The sequence below is a fragment of the Labeo rohita genome, chromosome 15 (genome assembly GCF_022985175.1).
Source record: "Labeo rohita strain BAU-BD-2019 chromosome 15, IGBB_LRoh.1.0, whole genome shotgun sequence".
Taxonomy (NCBI): domain Eukaryota; kingdom Metazoa; phylum Chordata; class Actinopteri; order Cypriniformes; family Cyprinidae; genus Labeo; species Labeo rohita.
Genome location: NC_066883.1, coordinates 9,797,330 through 9,818,818, shown reverse-complemented (window position 1 = coordinate 9,818,818; position 21,489 = coordinate 9,797,330). Strand labels below are relative to the sequence as shown.

At 35.6% G+C, this 21,489-nt stretch overlaps 1 protein-coding gene across 2 annotated transcripts in view; it reads left to right on the top strand.

Moving 5' to 3' along the window:
- Positions 1-21,489, top strand: part of urb1 (URB1 ribosome biogenesis homolog) — a 39,569-nt gene that overhangs the window by 16,406 nt on the left and 1,674 nt on the right. For both annotated transcript variants that reach the window (XM_051129861.1, XM_051129862.1), the window contains exons 21-39: positions 918-1,097; positions 1,232-1,497; positions 3,911-4,214; positions 4,595-4,856; positions 4,964-5,168; positions 6,789-6,963; positions 7,223-7,281; positions 8,959-9,149; positions 10,853-10,963; positions 11,062-11,125; positions 11,207-11,375; positions 13,240-13,348; positions 13,654-13,814; positions 14,892-15,003; positions 15,089-15,195; positions 15,384-15,527; positions 18,767-18,876; positions 18,964-19,161; positions 19,491-19,732. In XM_051129861.1, coding sequence (XP_050985818.1) covers positions 918-1,097; positions 1,232-1,497; positions 3,911-4,214; positions 4,595-4,856; positions 4,964-5,168; positions 6,789-6,963; positions 7,223-7,281; positions 8,959-9,149; positions 10,853-10,963; positions 11,062-11,125; positions 11,207-11,375; positions 13,240-13,348; positions 13,654-13,814; positions 14,892-15,003; positions 15,089-15,195; positions 15,384-15,527; positions 18,767-18,876; positions 18,964-19,161; positions 19,491-19,732 — 3,169 coding nt within the window. The remainder of the gene's footprint in view (positions 1-917; positions 1,098-1,231; positions 1,498-3,910; positions 4,215-4,594; positions 4,857-4,963; positions 5,169-6,788; positions 6,964-7,222; positions 7,282-8,958; positions 9,150-10,852; positions 10,964-11,061; positions 11,126-11,206; positions 11,376-13,239; positions 13,349-13,653; positions 13,815-14,891; positions 15,004-15,088; positions 15,196-15,383; positions 15,528-18,766; positions 18,877-18,963; positions 19,162-19,490; positions 19,733-21,489) is intronic.

The window sequence follows — 21,489 nt, the reverse complement described above, 5'->3', positions numbered from 1 at the left end:
TTCCATATTCCATATGCATTACCGTTCGCGTTTTTGCTTTTGTGTACGCACAGTGACTGACAGATTTCAAAGTAAAAAGCAAAGTCCATTTCCAACTGTATTTCCCATGTTTTACGAGTTGAGCTTATTGAGTTAATGAGGTACGAGTCACAAAATATTAATGTCTGCTTTTCATTCTCTCTGCGTTGCGCATGTAACCTGCCAAAACTTAAATGAAATTGAAACATTTTTGCATTTGAATTTTCATTTGAATTATTCAGAACATCCTTCCATACTTGAAAGTTTTTTTTTTTTTTTTTTTAGAAAACTATAGTAACATTTACATGAAAAATTTTAAGCTTCATTTGACCTAATATTAAAGCAGTGTATCCATGGATATAAACAAATTAAGTGTCAGTTAACACTATAAAAAAAGGGGGTTATACAAATTAAACGTTTAATTTGGCCCTCTTATCGCTTCCGTAAATTCCGTAATAAACAAGGCAATACCCTGCGTCTGGGTTTCCCAATTCAGCAATAATTTAGTTTTATGTATGTATGTATGTATGTATTTATTACTTATTTGTTTATTTATTTATTTATTTTAATGCCCTCAATTAATGCCCTGTTGATTTTATTTATTTTAGTTAGTTTTAGTTATTGTAGTCCATAAAAATAAACAAAATAAAAATAGAAATGTTGATTTGGCAGATGTTATTTTGTTTCAGTTAACATTCGTTTTATTTCAGTTAACAAAAATGTATGTTTTTTTTTTTATTTAATGTTACAGTGTTAGTTTAAGTTTTAGTTCAATATACTAATATAATAATATAATGGTTTGTGAACTACTTTAAGTAGATATTTTAGATCAAATATACTTGGCTGATAAATACTTTTGGGAATTCTTCTTAAGTCATTGTCACTGTGTTTATCTGCAGATCCCCAAAGCAACGGCAACAGATGTTTTGGGCAGTCTAATGACAGTGCTGAACTCTCTCATCCTGAAGCTGTTGAGCTCCGAAACAAAACACCTGACTGAACCTGCAGAACAGCAGGACGAGGGAGACCTCTTTCTTGATACAAACCACATACCTGCTCCCAACATTGACAAGGAACAGGTAATCTTGAAACATTATTTCCCAGACAGTATAGTGGGGAGCAGACAGATCACTTATAGAAATATAAATTTGGTAGGAACTCAGTATGGCAAAACCTTACATTGTTTCTCTCTTCTTTTTCTTCTGCTCCCCAGATCATCTTGGCTGTCCTCAGATCAGTGTTTAAACACCCAGTAGTGGAGCAGTGGTTTCTGGCTCTGGAGCTGAGCTCTTTCCCTCCTCACACCCTGAATCCCGTGAGGCTGAAGCAGCTATGTGGCTGTCTGACTGAGATGACACTCACTCTGCTGGAGTCCAGTGCTGCCACGCTCCGAAAACTGGACTCCTTAGAGCTCATAAGCACATACTTGACAGCAGCGCAGAGAGCTGTTCTCAAGGAACTTCAAGAACAGAGAAGCAAGTATGTGTCACACCAGTCGCATGAGTAACATACAGCGAATTCTGCATAACTTGGGTTAATTACAATTTGAAGAGTTAGTTTACTCAAAAAATGTATAAGTTGTATTTAATCCAAATTGTTCCTTTAAAGGAACACTCCACTTTTTTTTGAAAAAAAGGGTCATTGTCCAAATCCCCTAGAGTTAAACAGTTGAGTTTTACCATTTTTGAATCCATTCAGTCGATCGCCGGTTCTGGCGGTAGCACTTTTAGCAAGGCTTAGCATAGATCATTGAATCTGGTTAGACCAATAGCATCTTGCTCAAAAATGACCATATATAACAGGGGTGGCGAACCTCGGTCCTGGATAGCCGCAGCCCTGCATAGTTTTGCTTCAACCCTAATCAAACGCACCTGAACAAGCTAATCAAGGTCTGAAGGGTTACTAGAAAGCAACATGCAGATGAGTTTTAATTAGGGTTGGAGCTGAACTCTGCAGGGCTGCAGCTCTCCAGGACCGGAGTTCGCCACCCCCTGATATATAATGACAATATTTTCCTATTTAAAACTTGACTCTTCTGTAGTTACATTGGGTACTAAGACTGATGGAAAATGAAAAGTTGCGATTTTCTAGGCTGATATGGCTAGGAGCTATACTCTCATTCTTGCGTAATAATCAAGGAACTTTGCTGCAGTACCATGGGTGCAGCAGGCACAATGATATTACGCAGCGCCTGAGAGTATAGAGAGACTATAGTTCCTAGCCTTATCGACCTAGAAAATCGCAACTTTTCATTTTTCGTCCATCTTTGTACACGATGTAACTACAGAAGTGTCAAGTTTTAAATAGGAAAAATATCGAAACTCTTTGGTCATTTTTGAGCGAGATGCTAACGGTCTAATCAGATTCAATGATCTATGATAAGCTTGCTAAAAGTGCTACCGCCAGACCGTTGAATGGATTCGAAAACGGTAAAACTCAACAGTTTAATTCTAGGGGAGTTGGAAAATCTGCCTATTTTTTTTTAAAAAGTGGAGTGTTCCTTTAAGCCTTTTCTATCATTGAAGGGTGTGCATAGTGTACAATACGTGGATATAATTTTTTTTTTTCTTTTGAATCACATTTTGTGTTCAAAATGGAATATAGCATACTACTTACACCATATTATGCAGTGTATACAGTTGAGGTCAAAAGTTTACATACACCTTGCAGAATTTGCTAAATGTTAATTATTTTACCAAAATAAGAGGGATCATACAAAATGCATGTTATTTTTTTATTTAGTACTGACCTGAATAAGATATTTAACATAAAAGACATTTACATATAGTCCACAAGAGAAAATAATGTCTGAATTTATAAAAATTACCCTGTTCAAAAGTTTACATACACTTGATTTTGAATGATCTAAAGCGTCTTTTTTTTCATTTCTTTTTTTTTTTAGTGATAGTTGTTCATGAGCTGTTTGTCCTTGTTTGTCCTGAACAGTTAAACTGTCCGCTGTTCTTCCAAAAAATCCTTCGGGTTGCACAAATTCTTTGTTTTTCCAACATTTTTGTGTTTTTGAACCCATTTAAACAATGACTGTATGATTTTGAGATCCATCTTTTCACACTGAGGACAACTGAGGGACTCAAATGCTCACTGAAACACAATGCTTTAAGAGCTGGGGGTGAAAACTTTTGAACAGAATGAAGATGTGTACATTTTTCTTATTTTGCCTAAATATCATATTTATTTTATTTAGTACTGCCCTTCAGATGCTACAGAAAATACTTACATGTTTCCCAGAAGACAAAATAAGTTAAATTGACCTGATCTTCAAATTCCAAAAGTTTTCACCCCCTGGCTCTTAATGCATTGTTTTTTGTTTTTTTCTGGAGCATCAGTGAGTGTTTGAACCTTCTGTAATAGTTGTGTATGAGTCCCTCAGTTTTCCTCAGTGTGAAAAGATGGATCTCAAAATCATACAGTCATTGTTCAAATGGGTCCAAATACACAAAAATTATGAAAAAAAACTTAAGAATTTGTGGGACCTGAAGGATTTTTCTGAAGAACAGCAGGCAGTTTAACTGTTCAGGGCAAACAAGGGACTCATGAACGACTATCACTAAACAAAAAAACACAGCTGTGGAACATTCAGGTAACAACACAGTATTAAGAATCAAGTGTATATGAGCTTTTGAACAGGGTCATTTTAATAAATTCAACTATTTTTAATTCAATTATTTTTTCTTGTGGACTATATGTAAAACATCTTTCATGTGAAATATTCTATTTAGGTCAGTACTAAATAAAAAATACCATGCATTTTGTATTATCCCTCTTATTTTGGTGAAATAATTATCATTTAGTAGATTCTGCACGGTGTATGTATACTTTTGACCTTTTGACAGTTTTGATGCATCACTGAAAAATCCTTTTTGCTTGTCAGAAGTTGTCCCAAAAAGGAATCCTTCTCTGTCCGAGCGCTCCTGGCTCTACATGACTACATTGACCCATCCAGCTTGAAGGAGGTGGTGTCCACTCTGCTGTTGCTTCCTCAGAAGTATCTCGTGGCCCCTGAGAACCAGCTGAGCGTGTACGGTCATGCAGCACTGAAGCTGCTCTCAGACAGCATGAAACGTCTCTCTGAAGACCACAGCAGCTGCATTGCTTTGTCTCAGGCCCACCTGCAAGGATTGGCTGCACTTCTCATATCCAGCCAATGTGTGCAGCTTGAGGACTTCCTACTACAGGTACAAACAGTAGTGGAAACATTACACCCAAGGCCCTATATACTCACAGTGAAGTGCTTTTTTATTCTTCACTTGAAGTTAAAAGCAGTTTGAACTACCTCAGCAGCTGTATAGTGAACATCCCATGTAGATGAATATCTAAATCATAGTTTTGCAGGTCTTGAAAAGGTCTTAAAAAGTCTTTAATTCACCTTTCCATAATGTAAGGCCTTTAAAAGAAAAAAAATTCTTTTTTTTTGGCCTGATTTAGTTTAAAATGATGTCACACCTGTTTGTTCTTCTTCTGTTTTGGTCTTTAAAGTAGCAATAATGAACTACGTATTGTAATGAACTACATCATAGTTAATTTGCACACTTTAAATAAAAATGTTTCTCTCTAGGTGCTCTCCCAGGAGCCAGGCACTGCCAAACTCATTCAGACAGACGTTCTCTTGCACTGCATCCAGAGAGAAAGTCCTTCTGCCCAGGCTATGGGGGTTCTTCTTCTGCAGAACTGCTCCACACATGTCCTCAGCTTTGAGCTCTGGTGCCTGGAACCATCTAACCTAACGCAGATCAGCTCCAAAAGCAGCAGCTTCCTGTTTTTACTCAACACCTACTTGAAGAGAGCCTCCAGTGATGATCCCACCTGCCCTAAAGACAGTCAGTACTGCTGCTTTTCTAATAGTTGCTCATATAGTGTTGTTCACTTTGAATCTGACGTAGTTCCATAGTCTGATTCTTGTTGTCTTATCTGTCACCATGAATAGTTCAAAAATCAGTCCTGAAGGCCCTGAGGAAAGCTTTACTGTCTGAGCTGTGGCAAACAGTACAGCAAGGAGAAGTTGAGGTTTCGACCGGCCTGCATGTGGAGGTTCTGTCCGGTCTCGTCCGACTGGCTGCTGTAAACTCTGACCTCACTCCACTCATGACTGATCTACCTGCCATCCTTCAGAAACCAGACTGTAATGAAAGGTAAACTCATAAAGCCTGACACAAGAAATAAAAATCAGAAATAATAGTTTGAAATGGAACCATTTATTGAGCCTTTAGACAAAATGTATAAAGCAAAAATCTCATTAATCTGTAGGGTCATTCCGTGTCAAATTGACCAAATTTCAAAAATTTCACTAGCTCAAATTTTCAACACTTTCTCTAGTTTCAACATTATTTGTTCTTTTGACATTCCTCTTTAAAAGAAAATAAGTATCGTATTTTTGCAAAATGACCCACATTTGGTTTTTGACCACTGAAAATTTTACATTTTAACCACTTACTCCTGGAGCCATATTAAAATTCCAGTATCTCTGGAACTGAACCATACAGGGCTGTAAAAATGAAGATGCCGAAATAAAAGTTTGTTAAGACACAATATCTAAAAGGACATTGAGATATCTTTAATACTTTTTGAGTTACATGCTTTCAAACTTGAGAAAAACATGAAAAGTTTTTTCCCCATTTTTGAATGGTCACCATTGGCACATAATGCAACAAAGATTGCTAAAGTCAACAAATTTTACTAATAGAGCTAACCATCTCTGTGTAAAAAGTCATTTTTAACTCCCTGTAATTTGGCTCTGAATCTCAGGTGAAAAATGGCATTTTGACCCCTCTCTACAAATAGTGGATTACTCAGTAAATATTCATCTATGACATGTAATATTTTGTAATATTATGTATCACTATACATGCCTATCTTTCATCAGAAAAATTATAAGCAAAATAAAAAAAAATTGAGCCAGGGACCTCTGTTTGAGTTCACACGGAATGACCCTATACAAAGACACTAAAAGGCCCTTTACTTGCTAAAAAAAAAACAACAAGAAGAATGATCAATCAGACCACAAAAGGCATGTAGTTGATATTGTACAACAGGTTTTTTAGAAAAATTACATCGTTGATCATTTAGAAGCTTTAGATATTTGCATCAAATATGATACAGCAGGCTTTACAGGGTTAAATTAGATTTTTTTTTTTTGGTCTATTCAGAGGTACAGTCACTTTAGTTAAACAACCACTGTTGCCAAGTACATTAAAATGTTAACAACAAGAAGTATAATACATGTACAATTCAAAACAAAATGTAAAGTAGTAAAAAAGCAACAAAAACAGGTTTTCAAAATTAAGCTTTTTAGTTTAAACTAAATGAACATAAGCGTTTTCCAAATTTTAGATTTTGTAAAGAAATCTCAGTCTGGGGGTGTCATGAAAGTCTAATAAGTAATTAATATTTAAAAATGTAAAATTAAACTGAACAAATAATTGCATATAATGTGGTTAAAAATCATTGTTTGATTATGATTGTGAATAACCAGCTTTAGAGAACGAATGTGTGAAACTTAAAATCTGTGGGGGTACTTATAAGTAAACAAGTTTTACGTCAAAGGGGTTTGTCTGACAAAAAAAGTATTAATAGTAATTGAACTTCTACATTTAAAAAAAAAAAGATCCATGAAGATTATTCTGCCTTTCTTTTTGTTACTGAAGGTTTAAGTTGGTTCTTAATCATTTGACACAAATACATGTTTGAACTGAAGCCTTTGAGGATTCCAAAGTTTTTATTTACTTGTGATTTACTGGTACATCTTGTTTCAGGTGGAAGCTGGCAGACTCCATCAGTGAAAAGCTTTCAGATTCAGAGGAGCTGTCTCAGTGGAGGAAGTCTCTGCTTTCAGCTGCTCTCCGCTGGCTTTCTACTGTATATAAAGAACAGAAAGACCCACAATCCCATCATGAAGAGACCATGCTGACGAGACTCAAGTCACTCCTGGTGAGTCAGTGTGGTCATAGTCTTCTTACTCTTCTAGACTAATGAACATTTGGGTGTGCATTATCAACCTAATTCTTCTGGGGGTAAACCAATACTTTAATGTCTCATTCATTTCTGATTTTAATGTGTCATTTGAGCCACATAAGCATAATGTAGTAACATGAACTTTAGCAGTATTTTGTACTTGCAATTAAACATCTTCAGAATGTATATTCCTCAGTATTCAGCTGATGTTTACTGTGTGTTGGGTTTATTGCAGATCTTTCCAGAAAATATCACTGCATCTGAATGGAACTCCTTTGTCAAGTCTGGGCTGAAGTCAGTAATTTTTCTCTTAATTAAAATAAGATCACTGCTCAGTTGATATTATCAGAAGCCAAGTTCCAGTTTCCATCCAGATTTTTGTGATGTTTTGTTATTGTAAAGTAAATATGTGTAAAAACATCTTTGCGAAATTTGCTGTTGCTGTTTCCATCCAACTGGATTTTTACTGATAAAATGGTGTGCACGATTACGCCATCCCTAAAAAACAAAAAAAACAAAAAACGAATTGGAGCTATTTCCATACATATTGTGCAAATTACATAGGCTAGTAGCCTGTTCTTCATCCAAATTGAATACTTAATTATAAAGGCTATTTAATTCTATAGACCTACATAAAACTATTTTTATTAAGTGTCTTTTTTTTTACTTGAGATACTTGAGAATCAAGCAATATTCAAAAGAGGTGCAGCTGTATTCTTATTATTTTTATGATTAACTTTTCTTAGACTGGAATTGTTTGAAATAGGAATGTTTATTTTGGCTATTTAATTTCTCCTAACCAACCGTAAACCGACAAGATTATTATTATTAAATTACAGTTAAATTATGTGACTGTGAGCCATTAAAATACCTAAATTTGGTTTAATTTTAATATTATATTACTTTTAATATTTAATATTAATTTTATACACACAAAAAGCAGCATAAACAACAGAACGTGATTCACATAGTCACATCACGTACCTGCAGCGCTTCTGTGAACGGAGAAAAACATAATAAAGCTATATATAAAAGAAATAAATAGGCTTATATGCGAAATATATTTTTTCTAAATAATTAATAAATTAACAAAATGAAAGAAAAAATTAACAATTAGCAGCCAGTATGGAACATTTCATTTAATTTTTAAGATGTGCTCTTGAGAAAATGGCATTCTGTTTGTTTTCTTTATTTTACAAAAGCACAGTGTTTTGTTTTTTATTGTGAATGCACACAAATAACAGAAATATTTAAAATAGTTTTGAATAATGCCTTGTTTATAATGCCTGTTTATTGTCATGATAAAATACAGTCAGCCAAACATATTGAAAAACCATGCTGTTTTACTTCTCACTCCACAACAAATCGTTTAAATTTATTGTAGAACAGCACTGAGAACAAAACAAGAATGAAAATACAAGTTAACAAGCCAAAACGAATTCATGTCAAATGTTGTACTTTCTGTACAAAATGAATCATTTTTAACTTGCAACGTACTAAAGAATCAAATTAAGATATGTATGTTTGAAAGGTGAGGTCTTTTTTTTTTTTTTTTTTTTTTACCATATTTAAAATTTGAAAAAAATTTGATAGAATTTAATAATATGAATATGATTTGATGCACATTTGAACTGCAGAAAAGCATGCTTTAACGTGAGCAACACCATGAAAATGGATGCTGCCTATAGGCTAATTCTGTCATGTGACAACACATTTATTTACATTAAAGCCCTTTAAAAAAAAAAAAAGTGTTTCCAAACTAATTTTTGCGAAATTTAAACTATTGATATAGAATTTATGCGCTAAAGTTAAAGGAAAAGGATTGTGTCGGCACATGAGAAATTTTATTGATAAATGGCATTTCCATCACATATATCGGAGCGCTAAATATTTTTTCACAAAAAAATCCTTGGATGGAAACCAGGCTAGTGTGCATTCTGGCTAATTAAAACGAAAAAATTCTACTCTCAGGTATCGATACCGTGACTCTAACTTCTTGGGGACTTTAACCACACTGGTGGAGAGCTTATATGGAACACCAGAGACCCCTAAAGACCTGTTGCCCATGGCTACCATCCATATGATGACCGCCAGTCACTCTCTGTTCTTACCCACAATGCTGGCCACACAGGACGATTCCAGCAGTCTTCATCTGTCTAAAGGTAATGAAGTAGAGACCAACGATTTCATTCTTCTAAACATATGACCCAAAAGCATATGTTTTGAATAGTCATCTGTCCAACATAAATCAATCCAGTATAAATATTTAGATTAATTATGGATAAATCTATGAAAATATATGAATTTTGTGGAAATTTTATATATATGTGTATATATAAAAACAACCAAAATTATAAATGCAACATATTTGTTTTTGCCCCCATTTTTCATGAGCTGAACTCAAAGATCTAAGATTTTTTCTATGTACACAAAAGGTCTGTTTCTCTCAAATATTGTTCTCAAATCTGTCTAAATTTGTGTTAGTGAGCACTTCTCCTTTGCCGAAATAATCCATCCACCTCTCAGGTGTGGCATATCAAGATGCTGATTAGACAGCATGATTATTGCACATGTGTGCCTTAGGCTGGACACAATAAAAGGCCACTCTAAAATACTGTATTGGGTGGGTCCGAAAACCATCAGTATCTGGTATGACCACCATTTGCCTCACGCAGTGCAGCACATTGATCAGGTTGTTGATTGTGGCCTGTGGAATGTTGGTCCACTCCTCTTTAATGGCTGTGCGAAGTTGCTGGATATTGGCAGGCCCTGGAACAATCTGTCGTATACGCCGATCTAGAGCATCCCAAACATGCTGAGTGGGTGACATGTCCTACGAGTATGCTGGCCATGCAACAGTTGGGATGTTTTCAGCTTCCAAGAATTGTGTACAGATCCTTGCAACATGAGGCCATACATTATCATGCTGCAACATGAGGTGATGGTCGTGGATGAATGGCACACCAATGGGCCTCAGGATCTCATCACGGTATCTCTGTGCATTCAAAATGCCATCAATAAAATGTATTCGTTGTCCACAACATACGCCTGCCCATACCATAACCCCACCGCCACCATGGGCCACTCGATCCACAACGTTAACATTAGCAAACCGCTCACCCACACGACGCCATACACGCTGTCTGCCATCTGCCCGGTACAGTGAAAACCGGGATTCATCCTTGAAGAGAACACCTCTACAATGTGTCAGACTCCATTGAATGTGAGCATTGCCCACTCAAGTCAGTTACAACGTTGAACTGCAGTCAGGTCGAGAACCCGATGAGGATGACGAGCATGCAGATGAGCTTCCCTGAGATGGTTTCTGACAGTTTGTGCAGAAATTCATTGGTTATGCAAACCGATTGTTGCGGCAGCTTTCCGGGTGGCTGGTCTCAGACGATCTTGGAGGACCGTATATGGCACTTAATACATTTCTCCAGTAAAGTGTAATGATTGGGGGGGGGTCTCGCACAAAGAGTAGCCAAGGGGCCCCTGACTACCTCGATCCACCCCTGGGTGTATGCATGTAATGTATGTAAATGCAGGAAATGGGATTCAAATCAAATTTTTTCCCCCATTTAGTGTCCCCCCCACTTCTCAAACCAAAGTTACACCCTTGTGTATATATATATATATATATATATATATATATATATATATATATATATATATATATATATATATATATATGTATGTATATATGATTTTGGCAAAATGTAATTTTGTACATTAGCTATAATTTTCATTCTTATATTTGCAGTAAAATGAATTGTAATTACTGTTATTTATACTTGGGATTATGTTTTCCAAACAACCCCCTGTGAATGATAGTTGTTTTAAATCTGAAAACATTTTTTTCCAGAGTCGTTGGTGTCTCTCTTGCTCACGCTGGTGAAAAAATGTCCTGAAGTTTGTAACAGCAATCACTTCCTTGTGCTTCTTGGTGCATATGGAGCTTCGCTGAGCACCACAGGTAGACGTGCCCATTTGACATTTGAACCATTTGGTTCATTTGATTTGTATTTTGATGAAGTCAGTTATGCGATTAGTAAAATGTTTGGGTTTTCACAGATCAGAAGATTTTACTCCTGCTCCAGGAATATGAGAAGAATAACATCAGTCTTACGGAGTTTCAGTACGTTTTAGCATATTCACATTCCCACTAACATGAAATGGTTGTTTACTGGAAATGTTATTCATATCTGTTTGTTGTCAGATATGTGCTGTGGGGCCCCGCCGCGGTAGAGCACCATAAAGCCCGAAAGAGCCTGGGACCTTCACTGTGGCAGAAGCCCAGCTCAGAGCAGCTGCTGTCACTACTTACTGCAGACAGGATGTTAAACACTGTGACACACTTCCCACAGCAGCGATACATCATCCCTCAGGTAGTAGAGTAATTCTTTTATTTAAATTATATAACATACTTGGGCTGACCCCTAATTGTGGACTCAACGTCAGTTGACCCAAAGAGACTTAGTCATCTAAAATTGTATTAGTCGCAAAAAAAAAATGGTTTGTGTCTGTGACGGACAGATCGTTAGCATCTGTTCCTTGAGCTGATTACAGTATATTGGGCAGAAAATCCAAATGCTTGCCTATTATTCATTGGCTTAAAATAAGTCTTATCATTGAAACATTAGTAACAACTTCGCATGGCTGCTCGCTCTAACGCTAACCTAGATAAATGTGCGTTGTTAGGTGCATATCCAAGTTTTTGTGTGTAAGCTGCAAGCATGCTACTGCATTGGAGCCATGATGTGGAGGCTCCGGTGCAATCACTGGCATTTCTTCCTGAGAAGATTGGAAACATAATATGCCATCATTTTTTGTTTATATAGATAAGAGAAATACATCATTCGAAACTGTTAAGTGTGTACGTTCATTTGTATGCACTCACAAAATCAACAGGACGTTGTGCTTTTGTAAAATAACAAAAATAAACAGGATGCGCTTTCTGCCATCTCTGCCCACTGGAACACGGCACAAAACTCAAGCGCAGCCTCACAGACAAATACAACTCCAGAAAGCTTGAAATGTCTACTTTAAAATGAACCAATTTAAATAAAAAACAAATACTCTGTAATCCGAATGAAAGGTGCATTTCTCTCTAAAGGCGCGTCCACAGTACTGCGTAGATGGCGAGTCATCGTCAACTTCGTCTCTATTTTAATATATTTAATATCTTTTCTAACAATATAAGTTTTTACTGTCACTTTTTATCAATTTAACACATCCTTGCTGGATGAAAGTATTAATTTCAAAACAAAGACTGACTTCAAAATTTTAAATGGTAGTGTATATTGTTATAACAAAAAAAAAAAAATCTATTTTAAATAAATACTGTTCTTTTTAATGTTTTACTCATCAAAGAATCGTGAACAAAGTATCACAGGTTCCAAACAAAATATTAAGCAGCACAACTGTTTTCAACATTGACAATAAATCAGCATATTAGAATAATTTCTGAAGGATGTGAGACTGGAGTAATGATGCTGAAAATCACAAGAATAAATTCTATTGAAAGTATATTAAAATAGAAAGCCACTATTTTAAATTGCAATAATATTTGACAATTTTGCATTTTTTTTTTTGTATTTTTAATAAAATAATGAGATTTGATGAGCCAAAAAGGTAACTTAAAAAATCTTACTGATCCCAACTTTTAAAAAGCAGTGTATATTTAATTAATTAAATTAATATAATGTGCTAATTGGTTTAGTCTAATTAGACTAATCACACATTTAGATGACTACTAGTGGACTAGAAAAATCTTTAGTTAGGGGCAGCCCTACAAAATACTGTTATTTAAAATATTCTAATATATCTGCCTCAAAGAAATATTTACTTACCAACAGGCAGTCAAGGATGTAGATGAGTTTGTTTTATCATCAACAGATTTGAAAAAATTGAGCATTACGCCGCTTGCTCACCATTAGATCTTCTGAAGTGAATGGGTGCTGAGTTTTAGCGAGTCATGTAATGCTATATTTCTGCAAATCTGTTCTGATGTAGAAACAATCTCATCTACTGTACATCTTGGATGGCCTGAGGCTGAGTAAAATAAATAAATAAATAAATAAATAGACAGGTTTGGAACAATATGAGGTTTAAGATTTAATAAGGTTAATAAGATTTTTTTGTACTGTTCTTTTTATTATATATTTATTGTGTAGAATTAGGAAAAGTGAAATGAATTGTACACTTTTCATACAGGATTCAGGCTTTAACAGCATTTGTCTCTTTTTACAGGAGGGTAAAACCTTAATCTACACACAGGAGGCCAAGCATTCTCTGGATTTGTCATCTCTGTATGACCCCTGCTTCCTCCTGCCTTTGTTCAGCTTCATCCTTCGACCAGGTAACCTGACACGATATGCTCGTAATGCATTAGACTTGATTGCACATGGGTTAAGACTTGCAAAATGGGTTAAGACATGCTTTTTGGGTGTTAAATAAAGCCTTAAATACCAGCAAATTGACTACCGCAAACCTTAGTAAGTGTGTGTTGTTTTTTTTTAAACGTGTTAAATCTGGCCCTAAATATTTACATTTATTTTATCATATTAAAACATTTTCCTGTAGTACTGCTTTTTAAAGGTCACATATTATATTTACTTATTTGTTAACCTACCTATATACTGTTATCTGACTTTCTCTAATCAGAGTGTGCGGTAGACTGTCAGAGGTTTGTTTCCAGTCATGCTTTAGGGGTGACGGTGGCGGCCCTGAGCAGCCATGACCCTAAAGTGAGGGCCGCAGCGTACCAAGTACTGGGATCCTTTTATCAGCACCTAGAGGGCGCTCGGCTCAGAGAGAAGAGACAGGTAAAGTATTACTGCTTATAATTGTGAAATAACTCTTTTAGTTAGATTTATTTGAATATTGTTAGATTTTTAAAAAGCTTTCTGTTCCTTTTCCACATATTTTATGCAATTTAAAATGTTGCTATTCAATGTCACAATAAATAATGGAAAATTTTAGTAAACATTTAGCTTTTAAATATTTTTAATATGTGACCCTGGACCACAAAACCAGTCATAAGTAGCACAGGTATTTTTAGCAATAGCCAAAAATACATTGTATGGGTCAAAACTATCGATTTTTCTTTTATGCCAAAAATCATTAGGAAATTAAGTAAAGATCATGTTCCATGAAGATATTTTGTAAATTTCCTACCGTAAATATATCAACTTAATTTTTGATTAGTAATATGCATTGTTAACTTCATTTGGACAACTTAAAAGGTGATTTTTCTCAATATTTTGATTTTTTTGCACCCTCAGATTTCAGATTTTCACATAGTTGTATCTCAGCCAAATATTGTCCTAACTAACCATACATCAATGAAAAGCTTATTTATTTCACTTTCAGCTGTGTAAATGATGTATAAATCTCAATTAAAAAAAAAGACTCTTATGACTGATTGTGTGGTCCAGGGTCACATATTATATATACTACCATACAAAAGCTTTTTTTTTTTTTTTGTAAATAATTAGTACTTTTATTTAATGAGGATGCTCATTTTACTGGTCACAATACGTTGCAGAATACAGTGAGCTCTGAAAATTTTAAAATATATATTTTTTAAATCAACTTTTTTCCTTGGTTGTTTGAAAATCCAAATCCTTTAAATAATAATAAATTAAATAGTAATAAATAGTAATAAATTACATTTTACAATATATTCAAAAAGAAAACAGTTGTTTTAAATTCACAATATTACTGTGTCACAATCACATTTTTACAATATTATTTACTGTATTTTTTATTCAAATAAATGGAGCTATTGATCAGAGACTTCTTTCAAAAAGAGTCTTCTTTCAAAAACATAAAGTTTTAGAAAATACTACAGTACAATATAATGTAATATCATATAATATATGTTTTTATATAACATTCAGCTACTCTACTTACTCGACACTGTGAAGAATGGGATCCCAAAGCAAAATCTACGGGTACCATTTGTGCACGTGGCCTACATAACCAAAGTTGCTCAGCAAATCTTGAGACCTGGTGAGTATGTTTATGACATTTTAATGTATAATACTGATTCTGTTTAAGTTTGCCAAAACTCAGAGTTCAAATTTTCCCATTGCAGAGGAGCACATGTACCTGGTGGTAAACAAATTTCTTCTGGGAACTCAGTTACTGGACCTCAAGAGAGTTCCTGATTTCTTCAAACTCTTCTACAGTTTTGATCTGGAGGTAATGAAACATCAGATAGACTGTAAAAGCTGACATGGTGAGATCGCATGACCCGATAATGCTTCTATTAGATACTTTGGTTGCATAGTAAATTACTCATCGGTAAAAAAACATGCCTGTAGTATGTATTAAAAAATTCGATTTTTACTTGCTAAAGAGACACTTATTTATTTTGTTTCTCTGTCCAGCGCAAAATGGAGCGTGAGTGGGTGTTGAGCATGTTGGAGGAAGGGGTCCGGGATAAGTACTGCTATGAAATCTGTGAGAAGCAAGGCATCTATCAGACCCTGCTGGGTTTCGCGAGCACACCGCTCTGTGACCAGGCCTCTCAGGTGCACATGAAATGGTTTACCCCTGTATTTGTTTAAATGTGGTGCTAGTGAGCAAAGCAACGTAATGTAGGTTAAATTAAACTCTAATGTGCTTCCAGTATCTTCACACATGTTCTTGTAAGTGTAACTTTTGCTGGTCTAAATAAGCTGCAGATGAGAATTTTAAGTAGTTGCAGAATACAAGGAGCTCTAAAAATGTAAAAACAATTTTATAATATAGCTGCAAGCAGCGATTACTGGGGTTGAAGCCATTTAAAGCATTTAAGCAAATTTGGAAAAAGACATTACATATTGTTTAGCAAGGCTGTGAATACCTGAATCAGCAACTGAAAAAAGCATTTTTGATAAATAAAGGTAATTTTCCATAGAATTATGTTTTTTAACATTTATGACTGTTATAGCGTCAGCTATGCTCTGATCTTCTAAAAACATTGCATGCTTGTTTAGAATCACTTGTCGCATGTGCTCAGCAGATTTTGTGAAGGTTTTGAGTTTTTCTTTAGGCTTTATAGGATTTTGGATAAATTTGGACAGGTCCTTTTTTCTAAACGACCCCTTTATAGCTTCCCAAAGGATAAATTTAAACTTTTTTTTTTTTAATAATTATTGGCCTAGAGAGTCCAGAGCATTTTACTGCTGTGTTTTTTTCCAGATTGAGTGGAAAATTTAGTTTGCAAAAGTAGGTTTTTACATCTTCTCAGTCATTTAACAAATATGTTTGATTGACAGCAGTGGTTTTAGAGGAAAAGTTGTCCGGAATGAGGAGTTCTATTATATGATACGAATATTGTGTGTATGTGTGAAAAACCCTGTGATGTACAATCATTTTACACCCTTGAAAAATGTTATAACACCCCCATTGACGATTTCTTTCAAATTTCTCTCAGACCTTTGGGCCATGAGTCAAACCAGCCCATAAAGTTTTGTTCTGATCGGCCACTGTAAACCTCGTCTTAATCGGTGCTCAAATTTCATCAGCCAATGGCGGCCATGTTTTTAGAGAATTGCAAATGTCCTTGTAAGCACTTGTGGCACTTCGGACCAAGAACATGCACATCGATTTTCATGTTGATAGGACAAATGGTTGCGCAGTTATAGCCATTTTTAATTTTTTTCCTCTTATAGCACCACCAAGTGGCCAAGCTCTGCAGTTATTTTTTTTCCTGTGACCTCAGATTGAGCTCTTACATAAGTGTTCTGAGTTTGGTGGAGATGTCTCATTCTGTTTAAGAGTTATAGGCATTTTACTAGAAGTGGTCCCTTTTGAATGTTTTGGCGCCCCTTTGCCAAGTCCCTTTGGTGAGTCGACTTTTTTTTTTTTTTATAACTATTGATATTCCGGAGAATCTTTCTGCACTGGTTTGGTTTGAATAAGGTGAAAAACCTAGGACTAGGAATTTCTCTACCACTTACGGTTTGGTCTGCACGATCAGTTTTTACGTGGAGATCGCTGATCCGTGACCATTCTAACAATTACAATAGGGTTTCAGCGCTATGCACTTGAACCCCTAATAAACCTTTTTCCTTGATTATTTGACATTCCAAATCCTTTATATTGTAATATATTTAATGCTTATTAGGGGTTCAAGTACATAGCGGCCAAAGATCAACAATCTCCACTGATCATGCAGATCACAGAACCATAAGTCATACAGATTTGAAACTTAGAGGGATGGTAGTACTCACACTGCTGACAACATCACCAGTGCTTGCCCCAAGCGGCCTGACGGGGGTGCTACAGCGATCAAAAGTATGAAATTGCTCAACTCCTAAACCGTCAGATTCTATCGTGAGCCTGGAGTAATGTTCAGGTATTTTGGATTTGATGGTAGGTTTTGAAAAACCTACTTTTGCGAACTAGTCCTAGGTTTTTTGCCCGATCAGAACCAAACCAGTGCAGAAATACTCCACTCTGGAGAGTGAATAATTAAAAAAAAGAACTGAACTTTCGACTCAGTGTCGCAAAGGGATGCCAAAACGTTCGAAAGAGTAAAATGCCTGTAACTCCTGAATGGAATGAGATATCATTGCCAAACTCAGAATACTTATGTAAGAGCTTAATCTAAGGTCACAGGGAAAAAAACCACAAAGCTTGGCCACTTGGTGGTGCTATAAGACGGGCTTATAAAATGGCTGTATTTGTCCTATCAATGTGAAAATCGCTGTGCATGCTCGTGGTCCATAGTGCCACAAGTGTCTATAAGGACATTTGTGTATCAAAACAAAACATGGCTGCCATTGGCCGATGAAGTTTGAGCATCTATTAGACAAGGTTAACAGAGGCTGATCGGAACAAAACTCAGTGGGCCTGTTTGACTCATGGCCCCAAAGGACTGTGAGAAATTTGAAAGAAATCAGCCACTAGAGGGGTGATATCACATTTTTCAAGGGTGTAAACGACTGTACACTTGTGTGATTTTTCACACATACAGAACTCATTCTGAAACAACATTGCCTCTAGAACCACTGCTGTCAATCAAATTGTTTGTTAAATTAACAAGATGTTGTAAAAAACCTACTTTTGCAAACTAGTCTTAGGTTTTTCGCTTAATCTGGAAAAAAAACCCCACTGCAGTACAATTCTCTGGACTCTCTAGGTCAATAATTATCAAAAAATGTTGAAATTTACCCATTGGGAAGCTATAATAGTGTAGTTTAGAAAAGGGGCCTGTCCAAATTAACCCAAAATCTTACAAATCCTAAAGGATCACATGGGACAGGTGATTCTAAACAAGCATGCAAAGTTTTAAGGTGATCAGACCACTGCTGACACTTTAACAGTCATAAACATTAAAAAACATATTATTTCTATGGTAAATTACCTGGACTTGCCAAAAATGCTTTTTAAATCATTGATTTAGGTGGTCACAGGCTCGCTACATAATGCATTTCGTTTTTATTTATGCATTTTTCGTTTTTATTCGTTATATGTGCTTAAATGCCTTAAAGCACTTGAACCCCAGTAATTGCTGCTTGCAGCTATGTTTTGTTTTTAAATGTTTAATCCAGAATTTTATTTCCAGGTTTAAATTTGAGATAGATAGATAGATACACAAATCCTCAATATTTTTGTGTGTGTTTTATGTCCTAAATTTAATTTCCAGACATAAATTAAAAACGTAAAATTGTAAGTAAAAATAAATTTCCTAATTGTCACAGAGTAATACTTGTAGGGTAATATGGCATGAAATCACTAGAAAAATGCTGATTTGACTGAATTTTCTGCTTTCCTGTTCCAGATTCAGATTGTGAATGTTCTGCGGCAAACCGCTCATGTTGACAAAGCAGCTTACAACCTCACCAAAGAACATGGAGTCTTAACATGGATATTACAGCTGATAGACAAGAGGTGAGGGGTGGATTTTGCTTACCAGGACTTTTGTGCCTTGAGTGTGTCATACTTCATTTGGCAACTGATTATATTTGTTTTCTGTAGGTTTTTTGACAGCAAGTTGTTGAGTTCAGTCATTGATTTGCTTCACGCTCTCTGGTTCACTAATCTGGGTGGTAAAGAGAGTAAACCAGAAGTAAACAACTCTACATCAGAGAGGCCACAGACTTCAGGCAAATGTCTTCCTCTGCCAATCATCAGTGAGTTCCTGTGCACGCTGCTCACCATCATCAGACATCTGGGGTAAGACTATTAAAGATCAAACATCTGTGACTGCAGGTTCATTATAGATAAAGATGGGCTTCCTGTTAGGATAAATTGGCTGTAGATTAAACGTAATGCAAAAAATTGTATGATTTGACCACTCTTTTATTTCAGTAAGGTCATCTTATAATATTAGAATGGATTCATAAGTTTCTCTGTGCAAAAAAACTATCATATGTGTGACCTTGGACCACAAAACTTTCCAGACTTATTGCTAACTTTAGCCAGTTAGCACCACATGCAGTCACTACTCAGTGAATGCAAAAATCTAGTTTTTAATTGTTTGCTTTTTCTCTGTTCTTGATCAGGAGTGGTGTGAACGCACTTCAGATGAAGGCATTCCTTCACACACTCTCCTCTGTGCTGTTGCATTGTGGGACAGCTCTGAATGCTCACAAGGAGGCAGGCTGGCTGACACTGCACCCACAGAAACTATCGTGCTCTGAAGTCCTCAGTCTCCTGCACTGTTGGGCGACACTGGCTCGTGACACCTCACTGCTGTCTGCTCTGCAGACTCTTGTCAACAAACACAAAGTCAAAGAGCTGATGGGTAAGATTCTAAACTACTTTAATGGATATTCCAGCTTTAGTAGGTTTAAAACACATAAGTAACTCAGTACATATCAAACGATCTGTAAGAAGAGACAAAGCAATAGTGACCACGTCATGAAAACCGTTCCTCACACTTTTGTTGCGACTTCACCGTCGGATCCAGTATAGTCAGCATGGCATCATCTTTTAGTTTCAATCTGTTTGAAAATCCCGCATCGAATTCTGTCGCTCCAGTTACTGACATAACCGCGGTTATTATTGCGTCGCTCACGCTATGGGTAATTGTAAATGAATCCGCGATAAAATGAAGTAAACAAAGGACAGAGTTCTTACTGAAGCGGTTTGGAACGTCTTTAAAAATAAAGTTCATCCACTCTTTCCTAACGTTGGGATCAGAAGGAAGGCAATGCAAAGTTTTTTTCCACAAATTGGCACTGCAGAGCGTCCTGTTGTTTTCAGAGCTATCTTTATCATTTGGTTTTTGTGTAGATCTGCCTCTCTGGTAAACACTATGTGCACAAATTGGTGGGCAGGGCTAAACAGGCAGCCATGTTGATCTTCTTTTGCAGAGGCAGTGCTTTAATCTACACTATTACATAATAGAGTAGAACATTCCAAAAGCTGTTGTTTTGTCAGACTGCCTTCAATATAAGCTGCTTTTAGACTAACAACAGCGTTTTGAGTTCTGAAACTTACAGGATGTTTTTTTAAAGTACACTGACCTCTATGTCGAAAGATCAAGGGAATTTTGGTTTCTCAGTTCCCTTTAAAAAAGTTACAGTGTGGCACAGTGAAACCAAATGCGGCCAATTTTTATATGTTAAAATACTCAATAGTATAATCACAAGTAAACAATGTGTTAACCTGATTTTGTGTGAAAGAAGAAAAAAAAATCTCTTGATACCCTACAGGTGCATCTCAAAAAATTTGAATATCGTGAAAAAGTTCATTTTTTGTTTGTAACTTATTTCAAAAACCTTTCAAAAAGTTTTTTTTTTGTTTTGTTTTACTTTTTCACAATATTCTAATTTTTTGAGATGCACCTGTATTCTGTGTGTTATTTCCAAATTTAGAAACTTTGTCACAATGGCAGTTCTATAAATGCTAAAAAAGTAAAAATAATGATTTAAACTTTTAATAATTTTAATAATAATACCACTAAAATAATGCACACACCTTTTTTTCTTCAGTCATAAAGATATTTAGTATTTTGAGGAAAACATTTCAGGAATGTTCTTCATATAGTGGACTTCAATGGTGTCCACGAGTTTGAACGTCCTAAATGCAGTTTCAGTGCAGCTTCAAAGGACTCTAAATGATCCCAGCCGAAGAATAAGGGTCTTATCCTTGCACGGTGCTTTTACAAGCTACTTTAAAACCAAAGGAAAGTGAAGAGGGAAAACTCAAACGAACTAAAAACAAACATTGCCGCTAATTTGAAAGTAAAAGTAAAATATGCTTGGCGCTTTTACCGAAGGAAAGCGAGGAAAAGAGGGTAAACTGAAACAAACTAAAAGCAGTTGCTTGACACTGAATTGCTGCTAATTTAAAAGTGAAAGTTAAACTTTAACTATACTTAGAGAACATATTGCTGTGTTGTTTCCACTTTTTTTCCTTAAATTTTCTTTTGTTGGTCTTTGAAAGGTCTTAAATTTACCCTCATAAAACCTGCAGAAACCCTGAGCTACCATTTGTGCACAAATCTCATTCATGCTGCAGCTTTCACTATGTATCGGACGAAGAAATAAAAAAATA